The sequence below is a fragment of the Amblyraja radiata genome, chromosome 21, assembly GCF_010909765.2.
Source record: "Amblyraja radiata isolate CabotCenter1 chromosome 21, sAmbRad1.1.pri, whole genome shotgun sequence".
NCBI classification, from domain to species: domain Eukaryota; kingdom Metazoa; phylum Chordata; class Chondrichthyes; order Rajiformes; family Rajidae; genus Amblyraja; species Amblyraja radiata.
In genome coordinates this window covers 1,314,814-1,328,207 of record NC_045976.1, presented here as the reverse complement: position 1 = coordinate 1,328,207, position 13,394 = coordinate 1,314,814, and the positions used below count along the sequence as shown (strand labels likewise).

Below are 13,394 nucleotides of genomic sequence, written 5' to 3'. Positions count from 1 at the left end.
ATCTGTACATCATTCCTTCGGTTTTATTTCCTGTTAAAATACATGTGATGTGACATCATTAGACAACAAATTGTTTGTTATAATTCCCTCTTCAACAGTTGTGTAAAATTCTGACAACAGTTAACTTAATTCTTTATCATAATGTCCACTTTGTGATAGGCCAAACACCAAGTTACAGTCTATATACAAATCACAGAGCACTTTAGAAGTTGATGGCTTTGCCAAAGGAAGCGGCTAAGTTTGCCTCCCTGAAAGCTTCCGAGACCGTCTGGAAGAGAAAATAGAAACTATTAGTTGGAAACAGCAGCTTAGTCACTCGCTACAAATGGTTTAGTTTAGTTTTAGTTTAGAGATACAGCATGGAAACAGGCCCATCGGCCCAGAGTCCGCACCGACCAGCAATCCCTGCATATTAACACCACCCTACACACACTAGGGACAATTTAACCTTTTACACCAAGCCAATTCGCCTACAAACTGAAGATCTCGGAGAAAACCCATGCAGGTCACAGAGATAACGTACAAACTCCGTACAGACAAGTATCGGTAGTCAGGATGGAATCCTGGTCTCTGGCGCTGTCATACAGTAGCTCTACCACGACGCCATCGTGCTGCTCTATGTTGATAAGGAATATAGGGTTAGGAAGTGGAGCTTGGTTGGTGTTGGAAGAGGCAGGCAAGCCATAGGGCCATAAGCTATAGGGCATATCTTTGCAGCTGATAGATTTCAGTACATGGAAAATGGAAACATGTGGAAGAGAAACCTAAAATTGAGCATGAACCACTAAAGACCTTACCCCTTAGACCCGCTGCAAAACTCCAATGTCATCTTGTTTCTGGTAATTTAATGTTGGGCAAACGATTTTGACCATCTACCTTATCTGTGCCTCTCATAATCTTGTATATTTCTACCTAGGTATCCTAGACTTCTTCACTCCAGGAAAACAAGCACAGCCTATCCAATCTCTCTAAATTTGTCCAAAGCAGGCAACCTCTTGATGAATCTGCTGTGCATTCTCTCCAGCACAACCTTCCTGTAGTGTGGTGACCAGAACTGCACGCAGTCCTCCAATTGTGGTTTAAGCAGTGTTATATAAAGTTGTAAAGTGACATTCCAGCTCTTGTATTCTCTGCCATTTATAGAAACATAGAAAATAGGTGCAGGAGTAGGCCATTCGGCCCTTCGACCTGCACCGCCATTCAATATGATCATGGCTGATCATCCAACTCAGTATCCTGTATATAAAGGCAAAAATGTAGTAACACCTTCATCACCCTATCTACTGGCATTGCAACGAGGGAACTATGAACTTGCATCTCTGGGCCTCTCTGTTCTTCAATATTTCTTGGTGGCCTACCATTCATTGCGTGTGTGTCCTACTCTATTTGGCTTCCCAAAATGCATTACCATGCACTTGTTGGATGAACCCATCTGCCAATGCTTTGCCCAATTGTCCATCAAATCTGTACTCTGCCGTAGCCTTGGACAATCTTGTCTGCTATTGACACCACCACCAATTTTTCTCTCATCCACAAACTTAATCATACTTCTGACATTCACATTCAAGTTCTTGGTATAAAACACAAACAGTGAAGATCCCAGCCCTGATCCATCAGTGTAATATTGGTCACAGACTAATATTTCCTCCCATTGCAAAGCCAATTGTCCATTCATTATAACCATCTAACATTCACAGCACGGAAACAGGCCATCTCGGCCCTACAAGTCCGTGCCGAACACTTATTTTCCACTAGTCCCATCTACCTGCACTCAGACCATAACCCTCCATTTCTTTCCCATCCATATACCTATCCAATTTATTTTTAAATGATAAAATCGAACCTGCCTCCACCGCTTCCATTGGATGCTCATTCCACACAGCTACCACTCTCTGAGTAAAGAAGTTCCCCCTCATGTTACCCCTAAACTTCTGTCCCTTAATTCTGAAGTCATGTCCTCTTGTTTGAATCTTCCCTACTCTCAATGGGAAAAGCTTATCCACGTCAACTCTGTCTATCCCTCTCATCATTTTAATGACCTATATCAAGCCCCCCCTTAACCTTCTGCGCTCCAAAGAATAAAGACCTAACTTATTCAACCTTTCTCTGTAACTTAGTTGCTGAAACCCAGGCAACATTCTAGTAAATCTCCTCTGTACTCTCTCTATTTTGTTGACATCCTTCCTATAATTGGGCAACCAAAATTGTACACCATACTCCAGAATTGGCCCCACCAATGCCTTGTACAATTTTAACATTACATCCCAACTTCTATACTCAATGCTCTGATTTATAAAGGCCAGCACACCAAAAGCTTTCTTTACCACCCTATTTACATGAGATTCCACCTTCAGGGAGCTATGCACAGTTATTCCTAGATCCCTCTGTTCAACTGCATTTCTCAATTCGCTACCATTTACCATGTACGTCCTATTTTGATTTGTCCTGCCAAGATGTAGCACCTCACACTTATCAGCATTAAACTCCATCTGCCATCTTTCAGCCCATTCTTCCAAATAGCCTAAATCTCTCTGTAGACTTTGGAAATCTACTTCATTATCCACAACACCACCTATCTTAGTATCATCTGCATACATTCAATTAGCCCCCTCATCCTGGATCTTCTGGATCAGCCTACCTACCATATTGTCAAATGCCTTAAAGTCCAAATACACAACATCTATCTGTAAAGACTCCATCCCCTACTCCCAATTCCTCCGCCTACGCCGCATCTGTTCCCAGGACGAGACATTTCATACCAGGGCATCGGAAATGTCCTCGTTCTTCAGGGAACGGGGATTCCCCTCCGCCACCATAGATGAGGCTCACACCAGGGTCTCATCCATACCCCGTAACACTGCTCTCTCTCCCCATCCTCGCACACGCAACAAGGGCAGAGTCCCTCTGGTCCTCACCTTTCACCCCACCAGCCGGCAAATACAACACATAATCCTCCGCCATTTCCGCCACCTCCAACGTGACCCCACCACTCGCCACATCTTCCCATCTCCCCCAATGTCTGCCTTCCGCAAAGACCGCTCCCTCCGCAACTCCCTCGTCAATTCTTCCCTTCCCTCCCGCACCACCCCCTCCCCGGGCACTTTCCGTTGCAACCGCAAGAAATGCAACACCTGTCCCTTCACCTCCCCCCTCGACTCCATTCAAGGTCCCAAGCAGTCGTTCCAGGTGCGACAAAGGTTCACCTGTATCTCCTCCAACCTCATCTACTGCATCCGCTGCTCTAGATGTCAGCTCATTTACATCGGTGAGACCAAGCGTAGGTTGGGCGATCGTTTCGCCAAACACCTCCGCTCAGTCCGCAATAACCTACCTGACCTCCCGGTGGCTCAGCACTTCAACTCCCCCTCCCATTCCCAATCCGACCTCTCTGTCCTGGGTCTCCTCCATTGCCAGAGTGAGCAACAGCGGAAATTGGAGGAACAGCACCTCATATTCCGTCTGGGGTCCTTGCGTCCTTACGGCATCAACATTGAATTCTCCCAATTTGGCTAGCCCTTGCTGTCTCCTCCCCTTCCTTAACCCTCTAGCTGTCTCCTCCCACCCTCCCATCCGCCCGCCCTCGGGCTCCTCCTCCTCCTCCCCTTTTCCTTCTTTCTTTCCCCACCCCCCATCAGTCTGAAGAAGGGTTTCGGCCCGAAACGTCGCCTATTTCCTTCGCTCCATAGATGCTGCTGCACCCGCTGAGTTTCCCCAGCAATTGTGTGTACCTTCGATATTCCAGCATCTGCAGTTCCCTTTTGAACACAACATCTATCTCCTTGCTTATCTCTTAAAAACAAATCATATTGTCAGCATGGGATACAAGGTCATAAGGTCATGTGATAAGAGCAGCATTAGGCCATTTGGCCCATCAAGTCGACTACACCATTCAATCATGGCTGGTCTATCTCTCCCTCCTAACCCCATTCTCCTGCCTTCTCCCCATAACCGCTGAAGCCCGTACTAATCAAGAATCCATCTATCTCTGCCTTAAAAATATCCATTGACTTGGCATCCACAGCCTTCTGTGGCAAAGAATTCCACAGGTTCATCACCCCACTGAATAAAAAAAAATCCTCCTCATCTCCTTCCTAAAGGAACGTCCTTTAATTCTTGAGGCTATGACCTCTAGTCCTAGACGCTCCCACTAGTGGAAAGATCCTCTCCACATCCACTATCCAAGCCTTTCACTATTCGATTGCACTATATGTGCGCTTGTGAAGCTAATGTCATATAATTTCAAGATTCAGTTGGAGAAAAAGAAGGGATTTGGGAGTCTGCAGGACATTTCTCAGCATCCATTGATCTTTTCTCTGGAAGGGAGGGGTGTGACAGTGGTGCAGTAGCAGAGCCATTACCTCAGATTTCTAGCGACCTGGGTTCAATCCTCACCTCTGCCAAGTCTGTGTGGAGTTTGCCCATTTGTCCTACGACTGCATGGATTTCCCCAGAGTACTCCCGTTTCCTTCCACATCCCAAAGATGTGCTGGCCTTTAGGTTAATTGGACATGGACAGAAGGTAGATTGCGGGAGAGCTGATGGGGAAAGTGGGGAGAATTGAACGGGATGAGAGTAGGATTAGTGTAATTGGGTAGATAATGGAGGGTATGGGATTGGCGGGCCAACTTTTCCACATTGCACAACTCTGGGACCAGTAATCTCCAACTTTCGCAGGGTACTCCACCAGTGATACTTACCGGATGGGCATGACAAACTCGAGCAATATCTTCACAAGACGCTCCATATTCCATACCAAGCGTGGCCTCATTGATCATCTCCCCAGCTCCCTGACAAAGAAGAAAGGCACTTGTAAAACAACTGAATAAAGAGGATCCGCCATCTACAGTCTCTTGACACGCAAGTTTCAGTACTCACGGCTCCAAGAATGTGCGCTCCTAACATCCTGTCTGTTTCTTTATGACTGAGAATCTTCACCAGACCATCTGTGTCGTTGTTGGTTTTGGCTCTGCTGTTGGCAGCAAATGGAAATTTCCCAATTTTGTATGGAACTCCCTATGGGAACAGAAAGCCTTACATCTTACAACAGGGTCATACACACTTTTAATTTCAACTGTACCTGTGCAGTAGTCCTGAACTTGTCGAATACAAACCACACACAAATGAATCCGTAGATAAAATGAGCGGGATACACATTGTACAAAACTCTTGTTTTATTTGCCTTGGTATGAGCAGCTTTGGCGATAGTTTTGCAAGCCATTGTCATTCAGGCCATACAAATAATTCAAAGGTTAAGATGCTTGCTCTTTCATCTTACACCCCATTTGCTTTTAGTCTTCAATTTTTATACAGTTGGTATGAAGTTCAGCATAAGTTGGCAACGCAGCATCTCATCTTTCACAGGCATTTTATAACCTGCTAGATTCAGCAGATCATCACTGAAGATAGTAATGTCCAGTAGACAGACAACATCTCTTGATAGAAGTGATGTTTTGGGTCGAGACCCAAAGGTCTGAAGAAGGGTCTTGACCCAAAACGTCACCTATTCCTGAAATGCTGTCTGTCCCACTGAGTTACTCCAGCATTTTGTGTCTACTTCAGTGGAAATCAGCATCTGCAGTTCCTTCCAATACATTTCAGCAGCTCATCACCATTGATGACCATTAAGGTCGCTTCCTCACGTGCCGTGACCAGGGTCATGCCGGACAATGGGCCTGGCTGGCGGCTATGGTACCCAGAACCAGCCCGGTGATGTTGTAGCAGAGCCCGGCCTCGCAGAGGAGGAATGGACCGAGGGCCGGTAAGCTCACTGGCACACAGACGGAGGCAGTGTGAGGCCCTGCAGTAGCCCGGGACTCGACCCGGGAACCCAGCTGTATCCCAAACACATGCCCCTCATGCCCGCCCTTGCCTGGCCCCCGCTCGTCCTGTGGGCTGGGAATCAGAGCACAGGTGGGGGTGGGGGGGGAGTCAGCAGCAGATGCTGGACAAAGGGCCACAAACCTTGCTTTTAATCTCCCCCCCCTTCTTCCCAGTTCTCCAGGGCTAACAATAAACTGGCATTGTTCATAAATACTAGGTGCAGAATAATGCCATTCGGCCCATCAAGTCTGCCATTCGGCCGATCATACCCTGTCATACAATCATGGCTATCTTTCCCTCGCAACCCTATTCTCCAACCATCGCCCCATAACCCCCCCGACACCCTTGCTATTCAAGCATCTATCTATCCCCGCCTTAAAAATATCCATTGACTTGCCTCTACAGCCGTCTGTGGCAATGAATTAACCTGGAATGTTAAACCAACATCAATTGCGCCTCCTTACCAGGTTATCACAGGGTTTCGTTCCAGATAACTGTCTGTAACCCAAACAGCTTGGAAGTCAGAAATAAAACCAGCCGGCAATATTTAAATAAAATCCCAGGCCAACCAAGAAATATTTGTAGTTAACCATTGGGATATTGCCTCGAAGTGAGCTCTAAAATGGCAAAGCCTACATCCATCCTGCAAAATCCCAAACACTCGTTGATATATCCAGACTGTATGTGTTGAGCGTTCGCAAGGTGGGAAGGACAGACATGCATTAATAGAGCTGAAGTTTGAAAGAGAGTAGTCAAACACAATTCCACACACTGGCTGTTAAAAGGCCGCTGAGACACTAAAAAACATGAACTTGCAACCTACTAAAACAACATGGCTGCAATGCAGATGAGGTTCACCAAGATCTTGCCTGGGATGGAGGCTCCAGTTATGAGCAGTGGCAGGAGGCTACGTTTGTTTGTTTTCCTTGGAGTGGTCTGAGGGGGGACCTGGCAAGAGGTACAAAGTTATGAGGGGCATAGATGACCAGGGGGGGAACCTCATTGAAACTTACCGAATAGTAAAAGGCCTGGATAGAGTGAATGTGGAGAGGATGTTTCCACAAGTGGGAGAGTCTAGGAGCAGAGGCCATAGAATAAATAAAAGGTCGTACCTTTAGAAAGGAGGTGAGAATGAATTTACTTAGTCAGAGGGTGGTGAATCTGTGGAATTAATTGCCACAGATGGCTGTGGAGGTCGTCAATTGATATTTTTAAGGCAGGGATTGACAACTTCCTGATTAGTACGGGTGTCAGGGGTGATAGAGAGAAGGCAGGAGAATAAGGTTGAGAGGGAAAAATAGATCAGCTATGATTGATTGGCTAGTTAGAGTTAGTCTTAATAGCCTAACTCTGCTCCTAGAACTCATGATAGCAAAAAACGTTGCCATAACGGAGACATTTAAACCTAGGCAGCATAAGTTTATGGTGAGAAGCAAGGAGGCGAGAGGGGATTTGGAGAATTTTATTTTAGACCCAGAAGTTGTTGAAATGCTCTTGCTCTAGTATCCTTGGTGCCCAGAGTGTAGCAGAGATGGGCAGTATTTTAAAAGTATCTGGACAAGCAATTGAATTGCCAACGCATTGGAAGCTACATACCCAAGCACTAGTAAATGGGAAAAATCTAAACTGCTGAAGGAACTCGGCACGTCAGGAGGGAATGGACAGATTACTTTTCGGGTCCAAACTCTTCCTCAGACTGTTGGAGTGAGGGGAGGGGAGGGAGGGGTGGTAGAGAAGGAGAGAAAGCTTGAATAGAGAATCTGAGGGGGGCAAATTAGGTGGGTGAGGGAGTTAGGGGGTGACTGGCAGACGGGTGGAGATAGGGACAACGGCTAGAGGTTAAATGGAGATAAAGGGGTGTCAGATAAGGAGAGAAGAGTGAAATGTAAAGATGGAGGGAAAGATATGCGTTGAACTGGATAAAGTGGAAGGGGATGAGGGGAGATAAAAGGTAAATGGAGGACACAGATGGGAAGGATGGAAGATGAGCATAAAGAGGGCAAAGGATGATGGGGTAGACAAAATGTTGGAGTAACTCAGTGGGTCAGGCAGCATCTCTGGAGAGACGGAATGGGTGACGTTTCGGGTCTCGACCCGAAACATCACCCATTCCGTCTCTCCAGAGATGCTGCCTGACCCGCTGAGTTACTCCAGCATTTTGTGTCTACGATTTAAACCAACATCTGCAGTTCTTTCCTACACAGGGTGGTGGTGGGGGGGGCAACGAGAGGTGTGTGGGGGGGGGGGGGGGTGAATTTGAGGTGTTATCCTGTGCGTTTGTGGGTGGCCTCACCTGGCAATGGAGGAAGGTTTGCATTGAAATGGGAAGTAGAGTTAAAATGGCTAGCAACCAGGAGTTCCAGCAGGCCTTGGTGCACAGAACGGTAGTGTTTGGCAAAGAAGTCTACAACGTGAAATGGGATTAGTGTTCAAATAGCCCTGATATCTGAGGAAGGATGTGCTGGCATTGGAGAGGGTGCAGAGGAGGTTTACGAGAGTGATGAGCGTTTGATAGCACTGGGCCTGTACTCGCTGGAGTTTAGAAGGATGAGGGGGATCTCATTGAAACTTACCGAATAGTGAAAGGCCTGGATAGAGTGGGTGTGGAGAACTTTTCCACTAGTGGGAGAGTCTAGGACCAGAGGCCACAGCCTCAGAATTAAAGGACGTTCCTTTAGGAAGAAGATGAGGAGGAATTTCTTTAGTCAGAGGGTGGTGAATCTGCAGAATTCATTGCCATAGAAGGCTATGGAGGCCATCAATGGACGTTTTTAAGGCAGAGATAGATTCTTGATTAGTACGGGTGTCCGCAGTTATGGGGAGAAAGCAGGAGAATGGGGTTAGGAGGGATATATCGATCAGCCATGATTGAATGACGGAGTAGACTTGATGGACCGAATGGTCTAATTCTGCTCCAAGAACCTATGAGATTGATGCTGTTATACCACCATTCAGTGGGATTACAGGTCTCCTGATGCTCCATACTATGGCCCTTTGTTAAAAGACACCAACAGCTGTGTCTAAATCTAAGTATCAGAGACACCTCAGTGCAATGGACATAGATTTAAATAATTATATACGTCAAAATATAATTGAATGATATAAATGACAGAGCTGCATGGAAGCGCATGAAGATTAGGACTGATTGGCAATTACCTCCTCCTTCAGCTGCTCTTCAGATTTTCCGACCCATGCAACCTCTGGGTGAGTGTATACAACAGAAGGAACACAGTTGTAGTCGATGTGAACTGCTCCTCCAGCCATGCCCTCCACACAGATGATCCCCTCATCTTCAGCCTTGTGGGCCAGCATTGGGCCAGCAATCACATCTCCAATGGCAAAGATGCTGTGTAAAGGAAGATACAACTTGGTGAGATTCACTTTCCTGTCATGAAGTCTGTGTCCGTTTATTGTCATGTGCAGTGAATGGTGTGAATGTGGAGAGGATGTTTCCATTAGTGGGAGAGTCTAAGAGAGTCTGAGGCCACAGCCTCAGAATAAAAGGACGTTCCTTTGGGAAGGAGATTAGGAGGAATTTCTTTAGATAGAGGGTGGTAAATCTGTGGAATGCATTGTCACAGAAGGCTGTGGAGGCCATCAATATTTCGAAGGCAGAGATAGATAAGATTCTTGATGAGTACAGGTGGTCAGGGGTTATGGGGAGAATGGGGTTAGGAGGGAAAGATAGACGCCATGATTGGATAGATCAGCCACGATTGAATGGCGGAGTAGATGATGCTCTGAATGGCCTTCTGTCAAAATGCTTCTATCACTTAAGGACATGAAAAGCGATGTTTCATAGATGGTGAAAGAGAAGAGACCAACTAGATTGTTGTTTGAAGACAGTGGGCCGGCCTCTTTTGAGCTGTCTTAACCTATGAACATGATTTACAACCTACATTGTCATAGTGCAATGGGCCTTCAGTCAAACTTGCCCCATCCACACGTCCTGCCTGCCTGCGTTTAGCCCATATCTCTCCAACCTATCTTAGCCATGTACCTGTCCAAATGGTTTTGAAACCTTGTGATAGAATCTGCCTCAGTTCAACTCCTGTGGCAGCTCTTTCCATATACCCACCACCCTTCGAGTAAAAAAAGTTCCCCCATTTAAATCCCCGTTGTCCGCCGAGCCTTAAGGGCCTGTCCCACTTTCACGACCTAATTCACAACCTTTTATACTCGTGGACATTTTTCATCAGGCTAGAAAAACGCCCCGACCTACTTGATGCCACGAGTACCTACGACTACCTATGACCTTGTGACGACCATGCTGCGAGTATGAGTCAAGGGCAAATTCGGCAGAGGTCGTGAATTAGGTTGTGAAAGTGTGACAAGCCCTTTATTAACCTATCAACTAGGTAACTTCAAGAGCTTATCTCCTCAACAACCCCAAGTCAGAAATACAAGTTGAAACATTATGATCGGACATTCTCTGTAATGTCATACAGCTATGCAGCATGAAAACAGGCCCTTCGGTCTACCATGACCATGCCAAGCACGTTGGCATTCTGGGCTAATTGCTTTTACCTGCATTTGGTCCAATCCCTCTAAACCTTTCCTAATCATGGAGCTGTCCAAACATCTTTGAGATTCTACATTGTTTACACTTCTAGTTTCCTTTGGCAGCTCATTCCAGATGGTCTACCTCCAAATGAAAACGTTTCTCAAGATTCCTCTTCAATATCTCTTTTCATCTCAAGCCTATGCCCTGAAATAAGGTGATCACTCGCCCTCCTATGCTCAATACGAAAATCCTCAGCCTATCCGCCTCTCCCTATAACACCAGCCCACGTCCAAGTAACTTAGGGACAGGTAGAACATTGACGTAGAACAGTACAACACAGGAACAACGATGCCTATGCCAAACATGATGCCAAGTTAAACTGATCTCATCTGCCTGTACATGATCCATACCCCACTATTCCCTGCACTTCCATATGACTAAAAGCCTCTTAAATGCCACCACCATATCTGCTTCCAACACCACCTACAATGCATTCCACGCCCCAGTCACCTTCTGTGTAAAAACATTGTCCACACATCTTTATTAAGCCTTACCCCACTCACAAGATACCTATGACGTTTGGTGTCTGGGAAGCATGGTGGCGCGTCGGTAGAGTTGATGCCTTACAGCGCTGGACACACGGGTTCGATCCAGACTACAGGAGTTTGTACATTCTCCGCGTGGGTTTTCTCCGAGATCTTTGGTTTCCTCCCACACTCCAAAAATGAACAGGTATGTATGTGAATTGGCTTGGTGTAAGGGTAAATTGGCCCTATTGTGTGCATTATAGTGTTCAATGTGCTGCTGGTGGGCTGAAGGGCTGGTTTCCGCGCTGTATCTCTAAACTAAACCCTATCTATACCTCCCATAATTTTATATATTTCATCATCTTCGCTCAACCTCCAATGTTCCACAGAAAACAATTCAAGTTTATCCAACCTATCCTTATACCTGAAACCCTCTAATCCAGGAAGCATTCTGATAAATAGTTGGCACCTTCTCCAAAGCCTCCATATCCTTCCTAGAATTGGGCAATGAACTGCATGCAATACTCCAAATGTGGCCTAACCAGTCTTATAGAGCTGCATCATGACTTCCATAATCTTACATTCAATGTCGCTGGCAATGAAGGCAAGCCCACCATTAGCCTTCTTTACCACCCTATCTACTTGTGCTTCGGTGAGCTATGAACTCCAAGATCTCAATGTACATCAATGCTGTTAATGATCTTGCCGTTAACTGTATACTCTCCCCTTACATTCAACCTCCCAAAGTGCAACACCACACACTTGCTCGGGTTAAACTCCATCTGCTATTTCTGCAGCTGATCTATATCCCGCTGAATCTTCTGACAGCATTTCTCACTGTCTGCAACTCCTCCAGTGTTGGTGTCGTCAGCAAACCTACTCACCAACATTTAGTACCAAGTCATTTATATATATCACAAACAGCAGAGGTCCAAGCACAGACCAGCAGTCACAGGCCTCCAGCCAGAATATTACCCTTCCACCACAACCCCGGCATGTATGAATAGGACAGTTCTGAATCCATACTACCAAGTCATCGTGAATCCCGTACATCTTCATCTTTTTGATCAGACTACCATTCAGGAGGAGGAGCCATCTTGGTGAATGGCTGCTAGCCAGCAGCCGTCCGTCTTAAATTCGTTTTTTTTAAATAGTTTTAGTGAGTCCTGTTTTTTTGTTTGTAGGGGATATGGTCTTTTAATGTGGGGGGGTAGGTGTTACTTTATTTATAGGTCCCTACCTGGTCGGTGTGGCAGCCTTTTTTCCGGGCTGCCCGTCGACCCGTCCTCGTGGCCTACCAGCGGGCTTGGAGCGCCGTTTCTTGGCGGGAACCACCCAGCACCTCGGCCTGGGTGGCGGCACAGCATTGGAGCTCTGGAGCGGAGCGGAGCGGGCGATGCCTTGCCTGGGTCGCCGCGCTGGAGCTCTGGCGAGCTGGACCGCCGTGAGCAACATCTCCGGGCTGCGGGTTTGCGGAGCGGAGAGGCGGCGTGCGGAGAGACGGCGTGCGTAGAGGCGGCAAGGCGGCAGTGCGGAGAGCGGGCGCCGACTTTTTCATCTGGAGCCTGGGAGCGCCAAACCGGCGCGGCCTTGTCGGCTTCGGCAGCCGCGGGCTCCAACCAAGAAGCGGCCGTTCCAAGTGGCCCAGCCGCCGAAAGGACTCTCCCGACGCCGGGGCAAGACCACCCGGTGAGAACGGCCAGGGACATCGGGCCTCCGTACAGGCAATTGCGGTGGCCTCAATAGGCCTGACTTTGGGGTGATCATGGGGTGGGGACTGGACATTGTGCCTTCCTCCACAGTGCTATCCACTGTGGGGGGATGATTTTTTTTGTCTAATTGTAGTCCTGTAGGTCTGTGTCCAAGATGGCTGCCGTGAAGAGAGAGTGGACGCTGGCGCGCTTTGGCTGCCGCTGCTCTCTTTTCACACTGTGTTTTTGATTTTCTGTTTTTGGATTGAATTCTGTTTTTAATTTGTGTCACTGTGATGTCTTTAATTACTTGTTTTATTCCGATTATATGTTTTTATTCCGATTACTATGTAAGGTGTCCTTGAGATGTATGAAAGGCGCCCATTAAATAAAATTTATTATTATTATTATTACCATGAGGGACTTTATCAAAAGCCTGACTAAAATCCATGTGTACAACGTCCACCATCTGTGGCCAATCTCCTTCATCAAACACCTTTGTCCATGCCAACCATTGATCAACTGCACTGGTTATGCCACTTTATCTACTCCCAACACAATTTAATTTAAAGAGATCCTTTAACTTACAAACCTACACATCTTTTGGATGTGGGAGAGAAACGGAGTACCAGGTAGAATGGGCAAACACCACACAGACAGAATCCAGGTGCAGGATTGTACCTGGGTCTCTGACACTGAGGCAGCAGCTCTACCATCTGTGTCAATGTGCCGCCCTTTATGAGTAGCACTTGCAAATCTCCCTCCTTTGATATTGGGCGGGTAGCTCCCCACGTCTGCCATGTGTTAGATAGATCTGCTCTAATTTACATTCTAACTGCAACCTACAATTAA

The 13,394-nt window shown here is 46.7% G+C and overlaps 1 protein-coding gene across 1 annotated transcript in view; it reads right to left on the bottom strand.

Moving 5' to 3' along the window:
• The window catches only part of dld (dihydrolipoamide dehydrogenase), a 29,450-nt gene continuing 16,056 nt past the window's right edge, over positions 1 to 13,394 (bottom strand). Inside the window, exons 8-11 of the mRNA XM_033039368.1 lie at positions 8,977 to 9,166; positions 4,876 to 5,013; positions 4,698 to 4,787; positions 1 to 268 (exon numbers count right to left, since the gene is read on the bottom strand). Coding sequence (XP_032895259.1) covers positions 203 to 268; positions 4,698 to 4,787; positions 4,876 to 5,013; positions 8,977 to 9,166 — 484 coding nt within the window. The 3' untranslated portion in view covers positions 1 to 202. The remainder of the gene's footprint in view (positions 269 to 4,697; positions 4,788 to 4,875; positions 5,014 to 8,976; positions 9,167 to 13,394) is intronic.